The 25,197-nt window shown below is 50.7% G+C and overlaps 1 protein-coding gene across 7 annotated transcripts in view; it reads right to left on the bottom strand.

Annotated features, from left to right (window-relative positions):
• paplna (papilin a, proteoglycan-like sulfated glycoprotein) overlaps window positions 1-25,197 on the bottom strand; it is a 324,761-nt gene that overhangs the window by 91,894 nt on the left and 207,670 nt on the right. For all 7 annotated transcript variants that reach the window (XM_038781804.1, XM_038781766.1, XM_038781791.1 and 4 more), the window contains 4 exons: window positions 23,180-23,387; window positions 20,920-21,096; window positions 13,096-13,272; window positions 5,145-5,295 (listed from right to left, as the gene is read on the bottom strand). In XM_038781804.1, coding sequence (XP_038637732.1) covers window positions 5,145-5,295; window positions 13,096-13,272; window positions 20,920-21,096; window positions 23,180-23,387 — 713 coding nt within the window. The remainder of the gene's footprint in view (window positions 1-5,144; window positions 5,296-13,095; window positions 13,273-20,919; window positions 21,097-23,179; window positions 23,388-25,197) is intronic.

The raw sequence follows: 25,197 nt of genomic DNA, 5'->3' as shown, positions 1-25,197 counted from the left end.
GACATCACTGAAACGACTACACGATGACATCAATAAGTTCCATCCCACCATCAAACTCACCATGGACTATTCTCCAAATTCAGTTCCATTCTTGGACACACTCGTCTCCATCAAGGACGGTCACCTCAGCACCTCGCTTTACCGCAAGCCCACAGATAATCTCACGATGCTCCACTTCTCCAGCTTTCACCCGAAACACATTAAAGAAGCCATCCCCTATGGACAAGCCCTCCGTATACACAGGATCTGCTCAGACAAGGAGGAGCGCAACAGACACCTACAGATGCTGAAAGATGCCCTCGTACGAACGGGATATGGCGCTCGACTCATTGATCGACAGTTCCACCGCGCCACAGCAAAAAACCGCACCGACCTCCTCAGAAGACAAACACGGGACACCACTGACAGAGTACCCTTCGTCGTCCAGTACTTTCCTGGGGCGGAGAAACTACGACATCTTCTTCGCAGCCTCCAACACATCATCAGCGAGGATGGACATCTTGCCAAGGTCATCCCCACACCCCCACTACTGGCCTTCAAACAACCGCGCAACCTCAAACAAACCATTGTTTGCAGCAAATTACCCAGCCTTCAGAACAGCAACCACAACACCACAAAACCCTGCCAGGGTAATCTCTGCAAGACATGCCAGATCATCGACATGGACACCACCATTACATGTGGAAACACCACCCACCAGGTACGCGGCGCATACTCGTGCGACTCGATCAATGTAGTCTACCTCATACGCTGCAGGAAAGGATGTCCCGAAGCGTGGTACATTGGCGAGACCATGCAGACACTGCGACAACGAATAAACGGGCATCGTGCGACTATCAACAGGCAGGACTGTTCCCTTCCAGTTGGGGAACACTTCAGCAGTCAAGGACATTCAGCCTCTGATCTCCGGGTCAGCATTCTACAAGGAGGCCTTCAGGAGACGCGACAACGCAAAATTGCTGAGCAAAAACTTATAGCTAAGTTCCGCACGCATGAATGCGGACTCAACCGGAATCTGGGATTCATGTCGCATTACATTCGGCCCCCACCAACAAGCCTGGACTTGCAGAGGCCTACCGACTGAACTGGCTTGGGACAATTCACACCTCTTTAACCTGGAGTTACCTCTCTCTCTGCATCTTTGATGATTTGATTGCCTGCAGGTGCTCGCATTCCGGGGCATCTCTGACTGTGTCTATATAAACATTTCTGGAACAAGCCTTTCCATTCACCTGAAGAAGGAGCCGTGCTCCGAAAGCTCGTGTTTGAAACAAACCTGTTGGACTTTAACCTGGTGTTGTAAGACTTCTTACTCTAGCAATGAAGGCCAACATATCATTTGCTTTCTTTACCGCCTGCTGCACTTGCATGCTTATCTTCAGCATTTTGTGTACGAGGACAGACACAGGTCTCATTGCACATTCCTCTCTCTTAATTTATAGCAAATCAGGTAATAATGTGCCTTCCTGTTTTTGCTACCAAAGTAGATAGCTTCACATTCATCCACATTACACTGCATCTGCCATCGATTTGCCCACTCACTCAACTTGTCCAAATTGCACTGAAGCATCTCTGCATCCTCCTCACAGCTCACCCTCCCACCCAGCTTTGTGTCATCTGCAAATTTGGAAATATTATATTGAGTTCCCTCATCTAAATCATTGATATATATTGTGAATAGCTGGGGTCTTAGCACTGATCCCTGCAGTACACCACTAGTCACTGCTAGCCAATTTGAAAATGGCCCATTTATTCCTACTCTTTGTTTCCTGTCTGCCAACCAGTTTTCTATCCAACACAATACACTACCCCTAATCCCATGCGCTTTAATTTTACACACTAATTTCTCAGGTAGAACTTTGTCAAAAGCCTTACAAAGTTCAAATAAGCCACATCCACTGGCTCCCCCTCATCAACTCTACCTGTTACATTCTCAAAGAATTCCAGTAGATTTGTCAAGCATGAAATCTTGATAAATTCCTTCATAAATCTGTGCTGACTCTGTCTGATCCTGATTTTTCTACTTATAAAATCTTTGATAATGGCTTCTAGAATTTTCTCCACTATTGATGTCAGGCTGACTGGTCTATAATTCCCTGTTTTCTCTCTAACTCTCTTTTTAAATAGTGGAGTTACATTAGCTACATTGGGCAGCACGGCAGCACAAGTGGCTAGCACTGTGGCTTCACAGCGCCAGGGTCCTAGGTTCGATTCCCTGCTGGGTCACTGGCTGTGCGGAGTCTGCACGTTCTCCGTGTGTCTGCGTGGGTTTCTTCCGGCTGCTCCTGTTTCCTCCCACAGTCCAAAGACGAGCAAGTTAGGTGGATTGGCCATGCTAAATTGCCGTTAGTGTCCAAAAAGGTTAGGAGGGGTTATTGGGTTATGGGGATAGGGTGGAAGTGAGGGCTTAAGTGGGTCGGTGCAGATTCAATGGGCCAAATGGCTTCCTTCTGCACTGTATGTTCTATGTTCTACCCTCCAATCTGCAGGAACTGTTCCAGAGTCTATAAAATCTTGGAAGATGACCACCAATACATCCACTATTTCTAGAGCCACTTCCTTAAGTACTCTGGGGTGTAGATTATCAGGCCCTGGGGATTTACAGGCCTTCAATTCCATCAATTTCCCCAATACCATTTTTCTCATTCTCTTCTTCTCACTAAACTCTGTATTCCCCAACATTTCTGGTATCTGATTTGTATCCACATTTGTAATTATGTAATTAATTGCTCAGCCATTTCTTTGTTCCCTATTATACATTCCCCTGTTTCTGACTGTAAGCGTACCATTTGTCTTCACTAATCTTTTTCTCCTCATATATCTATAGAATCTTTTACAGTCTGTTTTTATGTTCCCTGCAAGCTTACTTTCATACTCTATTTGCCCCTTCTTAATCTTTCCCTTTATCTTTCTTTGCTGAATTCTAAACTGCTGCCAAAGCTGAGGTGTACAGTTTTTTCTGGATAATTTGTGTGCCTCTTCCTTGGATCGAATACTACCTCCAATTTCCCTTGTCAGCCATGGTTTGGCCAGCTTTCCCATTTTGTTTTTAAATTTGAGAGTATCCAATTATTTTTTTCCAATTAAGGGGCAATTTAGTGTGGCCAATCCACCTAACCTGGACATCTTTGGGTTGTGGGGGCGCGACCCGCACAGAAACGGGGGGGGGGGAACGTGCAAACTCCACACGGACAGTGACCCAGGGCCAGGATTTGAACCCGTAGGCAGCTGTGCTAACCACTCTGCCACAGTGCTGGCCCCACCTTTCCCATTTTACTTTCGTGCCAGACAGGAATGAACAATAGTTGCAGTTCCCCCATATGCTCCTTGAGTGTTTGCCATTGCCTACCCTACGCCAATAAGAAGAGCCATTCCCAGCTTCTCCGGGTAATAAATGCTAACATCCACACTCTGAGAATGAAGGCAAAAATATTCCAATAAAATGGTACAATACCTGATGACTTCTGTTGACAGGAATGTGCTGAGCAGTTGCACATCAGGTGGCTTATTAAGTCAATAAAATAGGCACTTTTGACCAAATTAAGCCCGCAAGATCGGACCCACCCTCCTGGACCAGGCAATGAATCATAGAATACTAGAATTTACAGTGCAGAAGGAGACCATTCGGCCCATTGAGTCTGCACTGGCCCTTGGAAAGAGCACTCTACCCAAGCCCCACCCAATCCCCGTAACCCATTAACCTCACCCAACCTTCTTGGACACTAAAGGAAATTTAGCAAGGCCAATCTACCTAACCCGCACATCTTTGGACTGTGGGAGGAAACCGGAGCACCCGGAGGAAACCCATCGCAGAGATGGGGAGAAAGTGTAAATTCCACACAGACAGTCATCCAAGGCCGGAACTGAACCTGGGTCCCTGGCCCAGACCTGTTGGGTTTTGCACAACCTTCTTCGAGGCAATGTCCAAGGTGGTGGGGGTAAGGGTGACCAACAGGGCAGCACGGTAGCATGGTGGTTAGCATAAATGCTTCACAGCTCCAGGGTCCCAGGTTCGATTCCCGGCTGGGTCACTGTCTGTGCGGAGTCTGCACGTCCTCCCCGTGTGTGCGTGGGTTTCCTCCGGGTGCTCCGGTTTCCTCCCACAGTCCAAAGATGTGCGGGTTAGGTGGATTGGCCATGCTAAATTGCCCGTAGTGTCCTAAAAAGTAAGGTTAAGGGGGAGTTGTTGGGTTACGGGTATAGGGTGGATACGTGGGTTTGAGTAGGGTGATCATTGCTCGGCACAACATCGAGGGCCGAAGGGCCTGTTCTGTGCTGTACTGTTCTATGTTCTATGTTCTACAGTGGCAATCTTCGGGGGATCGGACCAGCTAAATCTATTCATGAAGAAGAGGGCTGATGCCCTTGCCTTTGCTTCCCTAATCGCCCATTGAAGAATCCTGCTTGGCTGGCCCACCCACAGCAGCAGCACCACCCACAGCAGCAGACTGGCTTGCTGACCTCTCGGAATTTCTCCATCTAGGAAAGATCAAGTTTGCTATCCAAGGATCAGAGGATGGCTTCCACAAAATGTGGAGGCCATTCACCAACGTGTAGCAGGGCCTGTTCGAGGCCAACAGCAAAGAGAGCAAGGGAAAGGGGGGTTGCACGGGAACCAACGGGTCCGCGGGAACAGACAGGGAAGGGGGTGAGGGGAGGGAGGCCAAAGAAAAAGGAGGGGGAGGCTGGAAAACGGCAAAGACAGAGATCAAGGAACCTAGAACAAGGCCACCAGAAACGGAGCCCCCAAAGCAATGCCGAAAACAGGGTGAGGGAGTAGGGGAAGGGGGTGAGGCCAATTGACAAAAGAGGAAGACATCACACAGTGTAAAGTAAATTGCGGATAACTGCCCATTGTACAACAAGTGCTCCAGAAAAAGACCCTGAATCAACAAATGGGGGGGGGGGGGGGGGGGGGGGGGGGGAGAGAAGAGAGAGAGAGAGAGAGAGAGAGAGAGAATTCAGTACAGAGGTAAATTACTTATATTGGTACATTGTAACCGACGCATTTATCCTTACTGAATGTACAGTGCATAAAATGTAAGAACTTCAATAAAAACATTTAAAAAAAAAGGTACAATGCCAGAAGGGTCAAAAGGAAATACAATAAAATGAAGGAACCTTGCCGACACTGACTCATTCACCTTGTGGCATGTAGCAGGGTTGAGTATTGCAATCCTCAAATACACTTGGATAGATCCCTGGGTCACATTTCTGTGGGTCCTGGTAGTTGCGATCCTGGTCGTAGCAGATGACCTGCCGTTTCCGTTGACCTGTCGAACAGCTCTTAGAGCACTGTGGGTATAAAGATCAAAGCCAAATTCCACATTTAAACAAACATATTTTCTTCCTCTTCTCAATAAAACTTCACTAGATTGCAAGCCAGGTTCCAACTGAAGAAATCTTTTATCCCATTAAGTTTCTATCCTTCCAGAATGCCAATCTTCTGATGGAAGTGGTTAGTTTTATTTCCTTGCTAAACCAGATCTTCCCTAATAGCTTTCCTGATGTTTCAATGTGACTGGCCTAAAGCAACATCAAAGCTAGAGGTTGTGCTGTTGTGACGGATTCAGGTTATTCCGGACCTGATAATACTTTATTATTAACCCATGATTTAGGTTAACCCACCAAAAGAGGGAAATCCGTCTCTCTGCTAAGACTCAGAATAGATCTCACAAAGGGAGAATGCGTTTCCAGGTCTCAGACAGTTAAACAGGATCTCAGTTACTTTTTATGGGAAAAGTTCAGATGCGTCACTCATAACTAAATCGTTAGCTCTGTTGTCATGGGTCCTAGTCATTTAAGACTTTCTAAATGAGTTTCTAGGATTTTAAATTTGAGAGTAAGTCTACACCGTATAATTTTAATAGAAGTATTTTTATTGTAAAATACTCTCAATTGATACATACAGAATTGCAGAGTTAAAAAATATAAATTGATTAACAGTCTTTAGTTATCCGTTAATAATATAAAACTGGTATCTGCTAACACACTAACTTCTCTGAAGGGAATGAGATACCTAAAACATAGAAAATCCTGAAGTATCTCCTATCAATTTCTATACATTTCTAAGAAGTTTAACAGAAACATACTTACAAAAACCACGAGGACTTTGTCTGACGAGGCAAGCTGGTTTGAATAGAGCTTTTCTCCCTTCAGTAGAACTGAAGAAGAGAGGTGACTTTTGCTAAAGTGCCTCCTCCTTATATACATAAAACCTTTTAATCGGTGAAAGACTCTCTCTGTTATCTTATCACTTATTGTTGGTTAATTCCCGACGCCAAATGGCTCATTTGAAATGAAATGAAAATCGCTTATTGTCACGAGTAGGCTTCAATGAAGTTACTGTGAAAAGACCCTAGTCGCCACATTCCGGCGCCTGTTCGGGGAGGCTGTTACGGGAATCGAACCGTGCTGCTGGCCTGCCTTGATCTACTTTCAAAGCCAGTGATTTAGCCCAGTGTGCTAAACAGCCCCTTCAATTAATTTGATGTATTATCTTCAATATATGTTTTAATGATCTTAGTGTCTGCATGAATGTCGGGTGTCTTAAGATTTATTGTAAGAAGTCTTACAACACCAGGTTAAAGTCCAACAGGTTTGTTTCAAACACGAGCTTTCGGAGCACGGCTCCTTCTTCAGGTGACGCTGGACACAGCCGTGCTCCGAAAGCTCGTGTTTGAAACAAACCTGTTGGACTTTAACCTGGTGTTGTAAGACTTCTTACTGTGCTCACCCCAGTCCAACGCCGGCATCTCCACATTAAGATTTATTGCCAAAGAGGGACTCGTATAGAGATCTGTCTTTTTCAGTGTTGCCATCTTTCCTAGATATATCGATTGTCAAACAGACACTTCTTTGAGGGTGTTATTCTAAGTGTCAAGAGTTATATAATTAAGGAAAGATTTGTGTATTGTTTATCTGAAGAATGTTCCTGTCCTCGTGGTTTGAATAATGATAGGGGACTGATCTAGAGAATTTACGGTGTGTAAACTCTGTTATCTTATCACTTATTGTTCGTTAATTCCCGACAGCCAAATGGCTCATTTGAAATGAAATGAAAATCGCTTATTGTCACGAGTAGGCTTCAATGAAGTTACTGTGAAAAGACCTTAGTCGCCACATTCCGGCGCCTGTTCGGGGAGGTGACTTCTAGACGATCTTTGCTGAAGTGGTTTTATTCCACTTTGAATTAAAATACTGCTCGTATTAATTTCTGTTGCCTTATTTCAAACCGAATTCTGCAGCGAACGTGATATCCAGCACACCGTCTTACCAGATGAGATATTATAGGCTTGGCCAAACTTTTTGCATGGGGGACACATTTCAATTATTTTCTCACTCAAGGGGCTGATGAGAGAATTGCAGACGGCGCAATTCTCCCAAAAGAGAACAAACTCCCCTAGCGAGCGTGTTCTGCCGCGTGTTTCCCGGTGCCTGCAATGCCGAGAAACACATGCGCAGGGCTGATGGCCTGCACCGGTTGTGCCGAAAACCATGGCACCGGCCATGCTGGAACCCTAACCCGTCCACCCCGTCCCTACAACCCTCCTCCAGTCCTACCAGAAGCCCTCCGGCCAGTGGCACGGATCCTGGAGGAGTGTGGTGACGCTGGACACAGTCTGCAGGCGGCACACCAGGGGCGGGATTCTCCGACCCCCCGCCGGGTCGGAGAATCGCCGGTGGCGGCGTGAATCCTGCCCCGCCGCTCCGACGCCAGCTGCCGAATTCTCCAGCGCCGGTTTTCGGGCGGCGGCGGGGATCACGCTGTGCCGGTCAGGGGCCATTGGCAGCGGCCCTCCCGGCAGTTCTCCGGGCCCCGATGGGCGGAGTGGCCGTGCGTTGCTGGCCAGTCCCGTCGGCGATAAATGGAATGGTCCATCCCGGCGGGACCTGGCTTGGAGGGTGGCTAGCGAAGTCCTGGGGGAGGGGGGAGTGGGGGGGTATCCAGGCTTGGCCCGCGATCGGAGCCACCAATCTGCAGTTGGGCCTCTGCTGTGGGGGCACTCTTTCCATCTGTGCCGGTCTCTGTAAGGCTCCACCATGGCCGGCGCAGAGAGGAAACCCCCTGTGCATGTGGAGGAAACACGCTGGCGGTTCTGCGCATGTGCCAAAATACGCTGGCGGTTCTGCGCATGCGCCAACTCACGCAGGCCCACTGTGGCACCTCGGCGCTGCCAACCCCTCCGGCGCCGGCCTATCCCCCGGAAGTGTCGAGGATTCCGCAACTTCCGGGTGGCATGACGCCAGAGTGGTTCGCGCCGTTCCTGGAGCCGGCGTTGGGCCGTCCTGCCAATTGCGGGAGAATCCCGGCCCAGGATCCCTGGGACGACATCTGGCCCGTGCCATCGGAAACTCGGGCCATCAGGGGCGGAGCATCGCGGGTGGGCCAGCAGATTACATGCGCGCGGCCCGATGCCGCCAGTTTGGAGGGGGCAGAGCATCGCAAACCGGCGCCTGCCCTGATTCCGGCGTCAGGAGCCATTTTCCACCCGATCCCGATTTCAGCGTCGTGCTATAGAGAATCCAGCCCCACCTCTCTCACACACACACATGCACTGAAATGATCTGGTCATCATCTCTTTATTGTTGATTCATTTTTATTTCTTTATTTATGTTGTAGTACCAGCTGAGTGGAGGTTTTCTCCAATGTTTGGAAGATTAAAAACCAGTGGCAGGATTTTCCGGTCCGTTAGCCGTGGTTTCCTGCGTGGCGTTCCCCCCCCCCCTCCCCCGCAGACCGGCTGCGGGATTCTATATTCCACCAGCCAGTCAATGGGGTTTCCCATTCTGGCCGCTCCACGCCGTTGGAAAATCCGTGGGTGTGGATGTGCTGCCGGCACCAGAAGATCCCACCGACTGAGAATTCTGCTGAATGTATTTGCTTCATACATAATCCTGGGCGGGATTCTCCATCCTGGGACACCCGGATTGTGTTCCCCAATGGGACAGAGAATCAGGCATATGGTAAAATTGGGATTGGCTCCGGCCCCAGCGGGAGCATGAAAATAAATGCGAATGGGTCTTAATTGGTCGTAGAGCACTGTGGGTACAAGATCAAAATCACATTTCACCTTGAAAAAAAATCACATTTTCTTCCACATCAAAGAGATGCAATTACATTCCACGCACTAAGTGCATTCCAATCACCCAAGCATGTGATTTCACTGCACTTATCTCTCTTTGATCTGGTCAATGTTTACAAGCATTGGGGTTTCACTGAACTGTGGAGGAATATGAATGGATCAAAGCTGCAGATGGCAGGATCGATTCCCGGCTTGAGTCACTGTCTGAGTGCAGTCTGAACGGGGCGGGGGGGGGGGGGGGAGTTGGTCTCTGTGTGGGGAGGCGGTCTGCGGAGAGTGTCCCTTTTGGCAGGGGGTCCCACTACTACAGGGGTCCTGCGGGGTGGATCCCTCATTACGGAGGCCCCTGGGGGGTCCCCCTATTAGAGGTCCCTATGGGGGTGGGTCAGGTCGTCCCTGTACTTGTAGGTGGGGAGGGGGACACCCAGGATATCCGGGTGTGGGAGGCTGCTGTGCAGTCGGGGCGGGGGGAGGGAGACCCCATTACTGACGCCGAAGGGAACCCTAAGGAAGTGGTAAAGGCGGCCGTCCGCTTCAAACGGCGTGCACGAGCGGTCCGCCTTGCGAATGGGGAGCTGGTGGTTGGCAGATTTCAGGTCCACTGTCGAGAAGACCCGGTACTGTGCAATCTGATTGACCATATCAGATATGCGTGGGAGGGGGTACGCGTCGAGCTGCGTGTACAGTCTGACTGTAGTCAACGACCATCCTGTGTTTCTGCCAGTTTTCACAACTACCACTTGGGCTCTCCAGAGCCTGTTGCTGGCCTCGATGATGCCTTCCCACAGTAGCCGCTGGACCTCAGACCTTTTGAAGGTCCTATCCTGGGCACTGTACCGTCTGCTCCTAGTGGCGACAGGTTTGCAATCCGGGGTGAAGTTTGCAAACAGAGAAGGCGGGTCGACCTTGAGGGTCGTGATGCCGCATACAGTAAGGGGCGGTAGGGGCCCGCCGAATTTCAGGTTCGGCTCTGGAGGTTGCACTGGAAGTCCAGGCCGAGTAGCAAGACAGCGCAGAGATTGGGGAGGACGTAGAGCCGGAAGTTGCTGAACTCTACGCCCTGGATGGTGAGGGTGGCTGTGCAGTACCCCCGGATCTCCACGGAGTGGGATCCGGAGGCCAGGGAGATTCATTGTGTGATGGGGTGTACCGCGAGGGAGCAGCGCCTTACCATATCGGGGTGGATGAAGCTCTCTGTGCTTAGGAGTCAAAAAGGCATGATATCTTGTGCCCATCGACCTTTACCATCGTCGACGCGGTTGCGAGGTTGTGCGGCCGGGACTGGTCGATCGTGATGGAGACGAGTTGTAGCTGGTATTGGAAGGCCCCTAGCTGGTCGTCGGCGGTTGCAGGCGATGAGCGGCCTGATGAGGTGCCCGACGAGCAGGGGTCCTCAGGTGGGGAAGATGGCAACGCCCATGGGGTGCATGAGACCTGGAGGAAGATGGCGGTACCCACGGTCCGCACGTGTCCTGAGGCAAGCAAGATGGCGGCGCCCATGGGCCGTACGTGTTGTGAGGCGAGGAAGATGGCGGTGCCACGGGCCACACATGGGTTGCGGGGGTGAAAATGGCGGTGCCCACGGGTCGCACGTGGGGGTGCAGGAACAATGGGCCTGGTTACAGCGGTGATCGACTGGGCGTGGCACACTGCAGCAAAATGCTCTTTCTTCCCGCAGGCCTTGCAGAGTGCGCTCCGTGCCGGGCAGCGCTGCCGGGGGTGCTTTGTCTGTCCGCAGAAGTAGCACTTGGGTCCCCCGGGGTTGGCTGGCTGCTGCACGGTGCAGGCTTGGAGTTGGCTGGGGGCGGTCGCTGGTGGGGTGAATGATGGGGCGGTCGCTGGTGGGGACCACGATGGGGTGTTCGCTGGTGAGGTACACGATAGGGTGTTCGCTGGTGGGGTCCACGATGTCCAGGAGGGGGGCGCCGTGCGGGCGGGGGCGTACACTTGTACATTACGGGAGGCAACCATTAGTGAGGTCGCAAGTTTCTTGGTCGCCACGAGGTCGAGGGTAGCCCCTTCTAAGAGGCGCTGGTGGATGTACGCCGACCCTATGCCCGAAACGAAAGCGTCCCTGATTAGGAGTTCGGAATGTTCAACGGCCGAAACGGCCTGGCAATCGCAGTCCCTCGCCAGAAATCTTCCAAAGACTCACCGGGGAGTTGATGCCGCGTGGGCAGGAGGTGCCTGGTGTACAGTTTGTTGGTTTGCTGAGTGTAGTTCTCTTTCAGAAGCGCCATGACCTCAGCGTAGGTGGGCGCGTCCTGGATGAGAGGAAAGATATCGGAGCTCAGCCGTGTATACAGGATCTGGAGTTTCTGTGCTTTTGCGGGTGGTTCTGTCGCAGATCCGATGTAGGCTTCAAAGCAAGCTAGCCAATGTGTGAAGGCCGATGTGGCATCGTCTGCTTGAGGGTACAGCTGCAGGCGATCTGACTTGATGCAGAGGTCCATCGTTGTAAAATCTCTGCGTAATAAATCGATGCACTATCAATTACGACGAGACGAGAGTAGAGAGTAATCGAGGCTTTATTACGGAGAGATGTGTGGCCTCCTACAGCTGCTGCCGATTTGGCTGCAGCTCAGACAGCCCACACATTTATACTCCACCGACTGGGCGGAGCCAGCAGGCAGGGATCTACCCCGTACCTGTAGTACAGGAAGGAACCTTACCGTAATGCACCTCATAATACAACAGTGGTGACTACCACAGAGCTTTCTGATGCAAAATCAAACACAGACTAAACACAACTCTTTGACGAACCCGCCCCCACCCCCCTCTCCTGTTATTGAAAGTGAGAGCAAGAAACTACCTGTCAATCTTCCATCATGAGCCTCTGCAGCAACCAATATTCTCAAATTGAGTCGAATTATCACCCAGCATCATCACTAAATACCGTGGCCCCACAGCAGACATTTCTTGTGCACTGCCTAGACTAAGATCCCAATACATGAGATAAGAAGCACGTCCACTTTCTATGTGGAAGAGCTCTCTTCACCATTTTGTATAAGGATAAACAAGTGGCGTCCTTTATCTACATTTCAAGCATGCATTAGGCTTTTTAGCATTTCTACCTTCTGGGCAGAGTGGGAAATAATCCGGGTATTTTGAAATGAAATGAAATGAAAATCGCTAATTGTCACGAGTAGGCTTCAATGAAGTTACTGTGAAAAGCCCCTAGTTACCACATTCCGGCGCCTGTTCGGGGAGGCTGGTACGGGAATTGAACGTGCTGCTGGCCTGCCTTAAAAGCCAGCGATTTAACACAGTGTGCTAAACCAGCCCCCTATTTTGCTGGCCGGTACAGCACATTTTCTGATTGATAAACCCCAAGGGGAGCAACATTGTCTTTTCTGTAGCTTTAAAACTTCAGCAAAGCTCCACCTTACTCTCATCACAAACAAAGTGTCTGTGCGGAGTCTGCACGTTCTCCCTGTGTGTGTGTGGGTTTCCTTCGGGTGCTCCGGTTTCCTCCCACAGTCCAAAGACGTGCAAGGTCAGGTGGATTGGCCGTGATAAATTGCCTTTAGTGACCAAAAAGGTTAGGAGGGGTTTTGGGTTACAGGGATAGGGTGGAAGTGAGGGCTTAAGTGGGTCAGTGCAGACTCGATGGACTGAATGGCCTCCTTCTGCACTGTATGTTCTATGTTCTAAAGTGTACACAGCCCCAAATTCCAATGTTTTAGAATCTTTGCTCCTCTTCCCCATTTGAAGGAATTATGCAAAGGTTTTGTGTCTCTGTCAGAATTGCTCCTGTCTCTGAGCCAGAAGCTCTGTTTCAAGTTCCACTCAAGGGCAAGTAGGACATGACGGAAACGTTCATAATGTGGATGAACAAGATCCAGCTGCTTATCCTTCAAAACTATTCCACAAGAGAAAGAGTATGTGCGAAGATACAAAAACAACAATTATACAAAGAAAAGAAGAGTAATAACAATTTTATTCAAGCTACAAATCAACTGATTCTCCGGCCTGGGAACAAGAAGGTAAAACTAAATTGCAAACTCACCAGACCCCAGACTCCAACGTGCCAGGAGAAATAGTCACTACAGCTATCAAGGGCACAGGACTGGCTAACTGAAGGCTTCAACTGCGAGGAGCAGGCAAAGTCTGAAACCTTGCCACCAGACTGGGCCATACACGACACAGGCCTGCTCTGAATCCCCTCTCCGCAGGTTACTGAGCACTGGAACAAGACACAAAAGATACTGAGCCATAATGGTGGAGGAGGCTTTAAACAGCTAAAATATTGCTGCGATAAACACCAAAATGTTACTTCCTTCTCTGTTGCCTTTCACTTCTATAAAAACCATCACCCAACAAGAGGCTGTTTTACATCCTCAAGAGCTTCAGCCCTGCAGACACCGTCTCCTGTTGGGTTTCAGCCCTGCAGACACCGTCTCCTGTTGGGTTTCAGTCCTATAGACGCTGTCGCCTGTTAGAAAATAGAACAGTACAGCACAGAACAGGCCCTTCGGCCCTCGATGTTGTGCCGAGCCATGATCACCCTACTCAAACCCACGTATCCACCCTATACCCGTAACCCAACAACCCCCCCCCCTTAACCTATAGACACCGTCTCCTGTTGGGTTTCAGTCCTATAGACACTGTCGCCTGTTGGGTTTCAATCCTATAGGTACCGTCTCCTGTTGGGTTTCAGTCCTATAGACACTGTCTCCTGTTGGGTTTCAATCCTATAGGTACCGTCTCCTGTTGGGTTTCAGTCCTATAGACACTCTCCTGTTGGGTTTCAATCCTATAGGTACCGTCTCCTGTTGGGTTTCAGTCCTATAGACACTGTCTCCTGTTGGGTTTCAGTCCTATAGATACCGTCTCCTGTTGGGTTTCAGTCCTATAGACACTGTCTCCTGTTGGGTTTCCGTCCTATAGACACCGTCTCCTGTTGGGTTTCAGTCCTATAGACACCGTCTCCTGTTGGGTTTCCGTCCTATAGACACTGTCTCCTGTTGGGTTTCAGTCCTATAGACACCGTCTCCTGTTGGGTTTCAGTCCTATAGACACCGTCTCCTGTTGGGTTTCAGTCCTATAGACACCGTCACCTGTTGGGTTTCAGTCCTATAGACACCGTCTCCTTTTGGGTTTCAGTCCTATAGGTACCGTCTCCTGTTGGGTTTCAGTCCTATAGACACCGTCTCCTGTTGGGTTTCAGTCCTATAGACACCGTATCCTGTTGGGTTTCAGTCCCATAGACACTGTTGCATGTTGGGTTTCAGTCTTATAGACACCGTATCCTGTTGGGTTTCAGTCCTATAGACACCGTTTCCTGTTGGGTTTCAGTCCTATAGACACCGTCTCCTGTTGGGTTTCAGTCCTATAGACACTGTCTCCTGTTGGGTTTCAGTCCTATAGATACCGTCTCCTGTTGGGTTTCAGTCCTATAGACACCGTCTCCTGTTGGGTTTCAGTCCTATAGACACCGTCTCCTGTTGGGTTTCCGTCCTATAGACACCGTCTCCTGTTGGGTTTCAGTCCTATAGACACCGTCTCCTGTTGGGTTTCCGTCCTAAAGATACTGTATCCTGTTGGGTTTCAGTCCTATAGACACTGTCTCCTGTTGGGTTTCAGTCCTAAAGATACTGTATCCTGTTGGGTTTCCGTCCTATAGACACCGTCTCCTTTTGGGTTTCAGTCCTATAGGTACCGTCTCCTGTTGGGTTTCAGTCCTATAGACACCGTCTCCTGTTGGGTTTCAGTCCTATAGACACCGTATCCTGTTGGGTTTCAGTCCCATAGACACTGTTGCATGTTGGGTTTCAGTCTTATAGACACCGTATCCTGTTGGGTTTCAGTCCTATAGACACCGTTTCCTGTTGGGTTTCAGTCCTATAGACACCGTCTCCTGTTGGGTTTCAGTCCTATAGACACCGTCTCCTGTTGGGTTTCAGTCCTATAGACACTGTCTCCTGTTGGGTTTCAGTCCTATAGACACTGTCTCCTGTTGGGTTTCAGTCCCATAGACACTGTCTCCTGTTGGGTTTCAGTCCTTGTCGGTGTAGCTGTTAGCTAGGCCTCTCCTTCTCACGGTCAAGAGTTCTTCCAAGCTGCTAAGATGTTCTGCTGGGAGGGCCGTCTAAGAGGCTGAATTGAACTTGGGGTCCAGGGGCTTCGCGCCCTTTTGGGCGGATCCGTACCTGACACCAATCGATTGGATCACGTGCCAATCGATTGGTTTGAATTCCCCGATACTGAGGCTGTTCCCTGATCGCTAGGAGTTCCTTGGGTGCTCGTTAGCCTCTTTTGTCTTGGACTCCTGCTGGCGCCGAGGAGTCTGACTTGTTTTGACCGTTCTCGATTGTTACCATTGTGCCCGGGAATCACTCATTAATATTCAGATTGCTGGTTTCAATGCTGTCTGCTTTCTGCAAGTCGAGGCTCAATGACCCCCTTATAGGTGAATTGGAGGGGTCCGGGGTTCATGGTACCATAGAGTCTACATTGCAACAGGAGGCCATTTGGCCCATCTAATCTGCACTGGCCCTTGAAAAGAGCACCCTACCCAAGCCCACACCCTATCTCCACACCTCCACCCTATCCCCACACCTCCACCCTATCCCCACACCTCCCCCCATGCCCATACCTCCACCCTATGCCCATACCTCCACCCTATCCCCACACCTCCACCCTATCCCCACACCTCCACCCTATCCCCACACCTCCACCCTATCCCCACACCTCCACCCTATCCCCACACCTCCACCCTATCCCCACACCTCCACCCTATCCCCACACCTCCACCCTATCCCCACACTTCCACCCTATCCCCACACCACCACCCTATCCCCATAACCCCAGCTAACCTTTTTTTGGATACAAAGGGCAATTTATCATGGCCACTTCACCTACCCTGCACAGCTTTGGACTGTGGGAGGAAATCGGAGCACGCGGAGGAAACCCACGTAGACATGGGGAGAATATGCAGACTTTGCACAGATAGTGACCCAGCAGGGAATCGATTTTTCAGACATGACCTGGCTACAGGTTTAAGACCTATAGACACCTTCTCCTGTTGGGTTTCAGTCCTATAGACACTGTCTCCTGTTGGGTTTCAGTCCTATAGACACCGTCTCCTGTTGGGTTTCAGTCCTATAGACACCGTCTCCTGTTGGCTTTAAGTCCTATAGACACCGTCTCCTGTTGGGGTTCAGTCCCATAGACACTGTCTCCTGTTGGCTTTAAGTCCTATAGACACCGTCTCCTGTTGGGGTTCAGTCCCATAGACACTGTCTCCTGTTGGGTATAAGTCCTATAGACACTGTCTCCTGTTGGGGTTCAGTCCTATAGACACCGTCTCCTGTTGGGTTTCAGTCCTATAGACACCGTCTCCTGTTGGGTTTCAGTCCTATAGACACCGTCTCCTGTTGGGGTTCAGTCCCATAGACACTGTCTCCTGTTGGCTTTAAGTCCTATAGACACCGTCTCCTGTTGGGTTTCAATCCCATAGACACTGTCTCCTGTTGGGGTTCAGTCCCATAGACACTGTCTCCTGTTGGGTTTCAGTCCTATGCAAGGGCCAGTGCAGATTAGATGGGCCAAATGGCCTCCTGTTGCAATGTAGACTCTATGATACCATGAACCCCGGACCCCTCCAATTCACCTATAAGGGGGTCATTGAGCCTCCCCGCTCCCCACCTCACACGGGCAGGGGAGCTCCGGGCCTGATCCCAGCATGGGCAAAATGCCAGACTGGGACCATGACAGTGCCAGCCTGGCACCTTGGCAGTGCCTCTGCCAGAATGGCGGTGCCACCTGGACATCTTGGCAATGCAAGGCTGGCACCCATGTGGCACTGTCAGGGTGGCACTGCAAGGGTGCTAGGTGGCAGTGCCAAGGCGCCCGGGTGGCACCTGCAGTGCCAGGGCGCCAGCTTGCCCGGAGGCCAACCACCCGGGGGTGGGTTCTTCAACTCACTTAGCCGTTCGCACCACATCTAACGGCCATTTGGCATCGATAGGCCTTGCCGAGAAGACCCCAGTCAGGCACCGTTCAATGCTGGTCCCCACAAACTGGGACCAGGCTTAACGGTACCTGGGGGCATCTCCCAGGCGATCGGAGGCCCTTGGGTGGTCGGTCAATGGGCAGGGTGGCATCCTGGCACTGTTGATGCTATCTGGGCACTTTGGCACTGCCAGCCTGGCATCTTAGCAGTGCCAACCTGGCGCTCGGTGACACAGCCAGGCTGGCAGGGGCACTGCCACATTTAAATTGCATCCTGATCTCTCTCCTCCTCAAGGAGGGGTGGCCTGCCCATGTGAGGTGCGGTGCAGGGGGGGCTTGATGACCCCCTTATAGGTGAGTTGGGTGTTGGGAGCGGTCTTGTGGGTTGTGCCAGCGGGAATCGAGAGATCGCGTTGCCATTTCTCAGTGCAGGAAATGACTTGAGTGGCTCGGGCGGATGTTCCCAGCGCGCCCCAAAAACAGAGTGTTGTTAGGTAGCGTCGGGAACAACCCCTCTAATCCCAACCAGAACGGAATCTTTTTTTTAAAGTTACATCGCACCACTGTCTTCTGTTGGATCAGTTGGGTTTCATAGCCTCTGGAGTGGGACGACGTGTGGGTGAGGGGCCTGGTGTGATTGGTAGCGGTTAGATAATCAGTTGCACCTTCCACTCCTAATTTCTGCATTCTTATGTATAATGGATGATGTAACGTCTGAGCACGAACAGGGTCGGTACTTATTTAGTTGGCAGCACGGTACACACAGTCCAAAAGATGCACAGCGAGTGTTGCTGGGCTAAATAAGAGTGCCTTTGGAGTGGCTGAAAAAAAAGGGAGTTTGGTGAAACCGAGAGAAGGTGAAGCTAAAATGACTGAGTTCGGAGTTCAGCCCGGGCAGGAGCAGAGTGCAGCTGAGTCTCATAAACACCAAGGCCGCATTCCTGACCTCACTGACTTTGCAGTCAGCGTTACAGTGAAACAGTCGTGAGCATAGAAGTGGGGTTTTTTTGGAGGAAGGGATTAACTGAGAAACAGCACCAATAAGGGAAAGTGAGGGTCATTATAATAAAGTAATATAAGTAAACAAAGTAGGACAAGAGAAGCAAAGTTAGGGAAAGGGAGGTAAGTTATTGGTATCCTTATTAAAAAGGGAGTAAATAAGGGGCTGAAGGGCAGTCATGGCAGGAGAGCTTGCACCTGTGATATGCTCCTTTTGTGCTTCAGATGTCCCTGGTGGCCACATGTGCAGGAAGTGCATCCAACTGCAGCTACTGGCTAACCGCATTTCGGAGGTGGCGCTGAGGGTGGATTCACTCTGGAGCATCTGCAATGCTGAGCAAGCCTTGGACAGCACTTCCAGTGAAGTGGTCATAGTGGTGAGGATTGAACATGGCATGGGTGAGCATCAGGAAGAATAGAGGAAGGCAGGCCGTGTGCGAGTCTTGGTGTCCTCCATGTCCTCCTTCACCCTCCTCACCAGGCTTATGAAGTTAAGCTTACAAAGTTGTGCCCTGTCCCCTGCCAACTGCACTCCCAAATATCTAAAATGAGTTGGCGCTACCCGGGATGGCAACCCCCCCGCTCCAGCCCCTGCACCTGGAGAAGACACCACAGTATATTCTCTCTTCCCTAAATGTAACTAAAATTGAAAACACCCCAAATGTCTTTACCAACCCCATTATGTCCCTCACCGACGAGCCCATGTCTAAGATGTACAGCAGCAGATCGTCCACGTAGAGACACCCCAAGCTTCAGCCCCCCACTCACCCTTCCATAAGTTCGAGCTCCTACAAATCTCAATAAAAATCTTCAAACACCTTATTCACCTGCTCCGGTGCCCCCACCAACCTGCCCGTTCCATCCCTAATCCACACTATCTCTCTCGCTGCTGCCTGCCGATGGAGCTGGCCCGCCAGCAATCAACTGGCCTTCTCACCAATACTCATACACAACTCCCCCGCGCTCACCTCACCTACCAACCCGCCCTCCCCTGGATACAAGATCAAACTTCGCCTGCAACTCCTTCCTCCTCACCAAAGTCCCGGGTCCTCTGCATAACATCCATCTACCAAGGAAGATGGATGTGTGGTTTCGGGGATGGGAGAAGAAAGGGATGAAAGAGATGAAGGATCTGTTTTTGGAGGGGCGGTTTGCAAGCTTGGAGGAGTTGGCAGTGAAGTATGGGCTCCAGCGTGTGGAGGGCTTCAGGGTTATGCAGGTATGGAATTTCGCAAGAAAGGTCTTCCCGGACTTTGCGAGATGCGCAACGCTCGTGATGTTTTGGGAGATTCAACCGAACCTCCTGAGACATTGTGATGTGATCTAGCCTTCATTGGGTGAGATCCAGATATGCCTTTTTTAATTAGCCCCATTGCTCATTTTAATATGCAAGCGGGATACTCCTGGCACCTGGGAACTAACGGCCTCCTCAACAAGGCCTCGACCAGACATTGTTTAATACTGGTCCACACAAATGTGGACTGGGCGTAATGGCACCTGGGAGACGTTTACCAGGCCATTGGAGACACCTGGGTGGTTGGGACAGGGCAGGGTGACATTCTGGCTCTTCCTCTGGCACCTATGCACTACCAGCCTGGCATTATCAAGGTGCCCAGGCAGCACTGCCAGGCTGGCAGGGGCACTGCCAGTGTTATAGAGTGGCAGTGCTAGGGTGCCTAGGTGCCGGGGTGGTACTGCCAAGGGTTGGAGTCTGGGGGGACCATGCCCATGAAAGGGGATGAGCGGGCAATGAAGGGTGGGGGTAAAGGTTGGGTATGAAGGGTCCTCACAAATGTTGGGGTGATGAAGGGTGGAGTTGCTGAAAGGTGGGGGCCCGAAAGGGGGTGTGGGTAGGCCTGAATAACTCTTAGCGGGGTGTCCTCACTTGGGGGCTGTGGAGTAATGGCCATGTGTGTGGGGTAATGGGTGGGGGGTGTAAGGAACCCTCAAGCTCAAGAGATCGGGGCACTCTTTCAAAATGGCACCCTGATCTCTGAGGAGCATGCCTCGCCGGTGAGTTCAGCTCCCCATTGCTGAAAAAATTCTGAAGTGTGGGCTTGACCAGGGAGAATTCACCAAGGTCCAAGAAAACGCATCCAGATCTGGATCTCACCCAAAAAGCCTGCGGGAAACACCCTGCCAAACACGCCCAAAATAACAGTCATTGGTTGGGAGAATCACGCCCATTGTGTTTAGTCTTAGGTAAGCAGGCCATGGGATCTGAGTGGGATAAATATTATGTAATTAGTAGGAGGAGCCAAGTCTGCCGTAGTTTTGCAGTTGGATATAGGTTTAGCAGTCTGCTGGGAGCTTTTAAGTTCAGCAGCAATTTTGTCAAATCCTGTCAAGTTCAGCAGGAGTCTGACAAAGACAGCAGGATCTGCAGGCTGGTGTTGAAAGGGTCTCTCTCTCTCTCCAAGCAGCCTTTCCAAGAAATCTATATACAAGTATACAGCAAGTCACCCTATATTTGCTAACTTTATTTATAAGTGTTTTTTGCCCTGTCATGAGCTTTGCTTAATTGGAGATAGAGACTGAAAAAAGGGTTTCCTTTTATTTTAAGAATTGTTTAACTATTAATTCAAAAGCTATTTTCTGTGGTTCCTCAATTTTTAATAATAACGTTTGTTTTAATGTAACATATCCCCATTTGTCATTGAAATCTCTCCTGGAACGAAGTATCCTTTCCTCACAGTTTTACAATTGAAAAATCATTGAGGCTTCTCACCTGGTTTCCTAATATAAATCGGGGTCTGGTCCGGTACCGTAACAAAACACACAAACGTATGCTGATTGGGTTTGTTGAACTAGGATGGGAGGAGGTTGGTGTGGAACATAAACACCAGGAAAGTTTATGCTGTAAAAATGTATCACTTACCGAGCTCCAGGCTCCAATGTACCACGAGAAGATATCTCTGCAGGCGCCGAGCATGCAGGCCTGAGCTACCAAGGGTTTCGACCGAGAGGAACAGACAAACTCTGGAAGCTGGTTTCCTGACTTTAACACACATGAGACAGACCTGGTCTGAATCCCCTCACCACATGTTACCGAACACTGCAATAGGGAACAGGAAGTACTTGCTGAATTAAAACAAGGACAATGTACAAAAGACAGACTGCTAACATCATTGGGCTGGATTCGGGGCAGCACGGTGGCACAGTGGTTAGCACTGCTGCCTCAATGTGCCGAGGTCCTAGGTTCGATCCTGGCTCTGGGTCACTAGCTGTGTGGAGTTTGCATATTCTCCCCAAGTTTGCGCGGGTTTCACCCCCACAACAGGGTAGGCGAATTGGTCACGCTAAATTGCCCCTTATTTGGAAAAAATTAATTGGGTACTCTAAATTTAAAAAAAAAAAATCGGGCTGGATTCTCCGCTGGCGGGATTCTCTGTTGTGCTGGCAGCGCACCCACCTCCAGGGATTTCCCGGCGGTGTGGGGCTGCCCACAATGGGAAACCCCACTGGCCAGTTGGCGGGACAGAGAATCCCGCTGCTGGCGGGGGCGGGGCGTAGAATCCTGCCTCATTGTTCCTTACAAAGTTTTATTTAAAGGGAACCTGAGGCGTCCATTTGCTCATCTTTTGCTCCGTATCTCTTGATACCTTACAAGGAGTTGAGTGTTCTGTTAATAAATTTACATTTTTCAAGTGGATTTGAGACAAGATGGATATCTCTTTAAAAGAGGTAGCACAGACATGGTGGACCAAATGGCCTCTTTCTGGTCTGTGATAGCCTATGATTATGAAGTGCAGTCATTGCTGTTTTATAAACACAACCTTTAGCTCTGAATTCTTCACTACTGTGGTGATATGCATCCCTGTAAATGCACAAGGGGTTAATGTAAATACACTACAACTAAGTAAACACGAGAGGGAGCACAAGAGACATCATGACATGCAGACATACACCTAATGAACACGTGGAATAGGACACGACCAATAGGCAGTCAAGATACTCAGAGGTGACACTACCACAAGGGGGCAACCCAGATAAAAGGACAGGGCACACATGCTCTGCCTCTTTCCACAGGTGCCACACAGAGAGAAGGACAGGGGCAGATCAGAAGCATCACACCCACCGCATGGCTTAGAGCAAACTGGTTAGTTAGACTGAGTTACTATAGCAAGATTAGCAGGAGAGTCAAACTCAAGTAGGAGAATTGTTAACTGTTCAATAAATGTGTTAAACCTATCTCCAAGTCAGAACCTTCCTTTGTCAGAGCGTACATCAAGGAAGCAGCTTACGCTACATGAAGAAGCATAACACAACTACCACGGACTTCCAGTTTTCCTTTCGGAATCAGCCTGCTGAGATGTCACTGGTGATTAGGCTGACATTCCCACTGATGTACTGAGGGAGTGCTGCACTGTTGGGATGTGCTGTCTTTCAGAGGAAATGTTAAGGCGAGGCTCTGTCTGAGGCAGATGCAAGAGATTGCAGGGGCACTAAGGTCATCCCCAGTCTGGCCGGATATATTCCAGCAGGTTACATCACAGTACCTGCCTGCAATAACTCCCTCCATTGGTTGCATAAAATGCCCATCCCCACAAAGTACCAGCTTCCCACCGTTGACAGCAGCGGGACCATAAGATCCCGGCACCGGCCAATGGCCGGCCGCTTTGCACAGCAGTGAAATACGCCGTGGTAGCCATGGAAAATCCCATCCTTTGTCCTGATTGGATGATTCTTGACTTGTCACTGATTCGGTCTTTTTTTCATTCCAGATATTTTCTTCAACTAATAAGAAAAACTTTTTTCAAATGACTATTTTCTCCAGAATTGCTCCTAAAAATGTCCCAGATATTAATCTTTACTTTTTGTAGACTCCAGGACAGTTTGAAATTTTGAAGAGGAGTGGAGTTATCCACAATGCCCCACAAAGCTAATATTTATCCCCCAAAAAAATTCAACTAAAACAGATTACTGATCATGTTACTGTTTATGGGATCTTGCTGTGCACATAATGGAAGCCATCTCCCTATATTGACTACACTTGGGAAGTATTTCACTGGCAGTAAAGTCCTGAGGACAGGGAAGGTGCTAAAGAACTGCAAGATATTCCTTTCCCCAAAGCTCTTATTGTGGAGCACTGGAAGGTGGTTTAGCAGAGTGAACTGAGACGAGTATCTGAGACATACCTCGGACCAATGACCAGAGCTCCAGGTGGCGCACTGCAGCATGTTGCAGGCCTGCTGACGGGTCGGTTTCACTGTGACTGCGGCACATTCCACATCGTCCCGGACTGCCTCACCTTGACCCCCCTCTGACAGGGTACAGAACACGGACCGGGTCTGCACCCCTCCCCCGCACGTCACCGAGCAGGTGCTCCATTCTCCGGTCTTCCAGCTGAATAATTGATCCAGAATAAATGTCAACATAAAGAAACAGCTGACACTGATCCACATTCTCCACAAGACTTTAACTGATTCCATTCACACCCGAAGCCCGAAGAGGTTCTTGATAACAGGCAATTTAAAAACTCGGGCAGCCCAGGGTTTGATACAGGGCCTGATACAGGGTTTGATACAGGGTCTGATACAGGGCCCGTTACAGAGTCTGATACAGGGTCTGATACAGGGCCTGATACAGGGTCTCATACAGGGGGTGGGATTCTCCCCTACCCGGCGTGACGGAGGGTCCCAGAGTAGGGGAGTGGCGCCAACCACTCCAGGGTAGGGCCTCCCCAAAGGTGGGGAATTCTCCGCACCTTTGGGGGCTAGCCCCGCGCCGGAGCGGTTGGCACCAGAAGACTGGCGCAAAAAACCGGCGCCCCTGGCAGCGGGGCTGGCCGAAAGGCTTTCGCCGGTTGGCGCATGCGCCGGCGGTGACGTCAGCGGCCAGATGCTGCTGACGTCACCACCGGCGCATGCGTGATACAGGGCGCAGGCCGTGGTGGCCGCGGAAGAGAAATAGTGCACCCAGGGCACTGGCCCGGAGTCTGAGCGGGGGGCCCCAATCGCGGGCCTGGCCACCGTGGAGGCTCCCCCGGGGTCCGATCGCCCCCCGCCCCCCCCAGGACCCCGGGGGCCCGCTCGCACCGCTGATCCCGCCGTTACCAGAGGTGGTTCAAACCTCGGCGGCGGGAGAGGCCTCCCAGCGGCGGGACTTCGGCCCATCTGGGCCGGAGAATCACCGCAGGGGCCTCTCCGATCGGAGTGGCAAGATTCCTGCCGCCGCCACTTCCCGGGTGGCGGAGAATCTCTGCCACGGCGGGGGCCGGATTTTCGGCGGCCCCAGGCGATTCCCCGACCCTGCTGGGGGTCGGAGAATTTCGCCCAGGGTCTCATACAGGTTCTGATACAGGATCTGATACAGGGTCTGATACAGGTTCTGATACAGGGTCTGATACAGAGTCTGATACAGAGTCGGATACAGGGTCTGTTACAGGGTCTGATACTGGTTCTGATACAGGTTCTGATACAGGGTCTGTTACAGGGTCTGATACAGATTCTGATACAGGGTCTGATACAGAGTCTGATATAGGGTCTGATACAGAGTCTGATACAGAGTCTGATACAGGGTCTGATACAGGTTCTGATACAGGGTCTGTTACAGGGTCTGATACAGGGTCTGATACAGGGTCTGATACAGGGTCTGATACAGAGTCTGATACAGGGTTTGATACAGGGTCTGAGACAGGGTTTGTTACAGGGTCTGATACAGAGTCTGATACAGGGTCTGATACAGAGTCTGATACAGGGTCTGAGACAGGGTTTGTTACAGGGTCTGATACAGAGTCTGATACAAGGTCTGATACAGGGGCTGATACAGGGCCTGATACAGGGTTTGATACAGGGTTTGATACAGGGTCTGATACAGGGCCTGATACAGGGGGCGGAATTCTCCGCTCCCGGGAAAAATCGGGAGGGCCGTCGTGTACTTGGCCGAGTTTCACGACGGCCTCAGAGGCCGCTCCTCGCCACCTATTCTCCCCTCCCGGCGGGGCTAGGAGCGGCGCTCCGTAACACTCGGCCGCGGGGGTGTCGCGCCGAGAATGATGCGGCCGGCACGCCTAATGACGTCAGCTGCGCATGCGCAGGTTGGCCGGCTCCAACCCGCGCATGCGCGGCTGATGTCACAACGCTGACAGCTCGAACCCGCGCATGCGCGGTGGCCGTCTTTCCCCTCAGCCGCCCCGCAAGACGTGGCTGCTTGA

Source organism: Scyliorhinus canicula, chromosome 2 (assembly GCF_902713615.1).
Source record: "Scyliorhinus canicula chromosome 2, sScyCan1.1, whole genome shotgun sequence".
NCBI lineage: Eukaryota > Metazoa > Chordata > Chondrichthyes > Carcharhiniformes > Scyliorhinidae > Scyliorhinus > Scyliorhinus canicula.
This window is presented reverse-complemented; position numbering and strand designations above follow the sequence as displayed.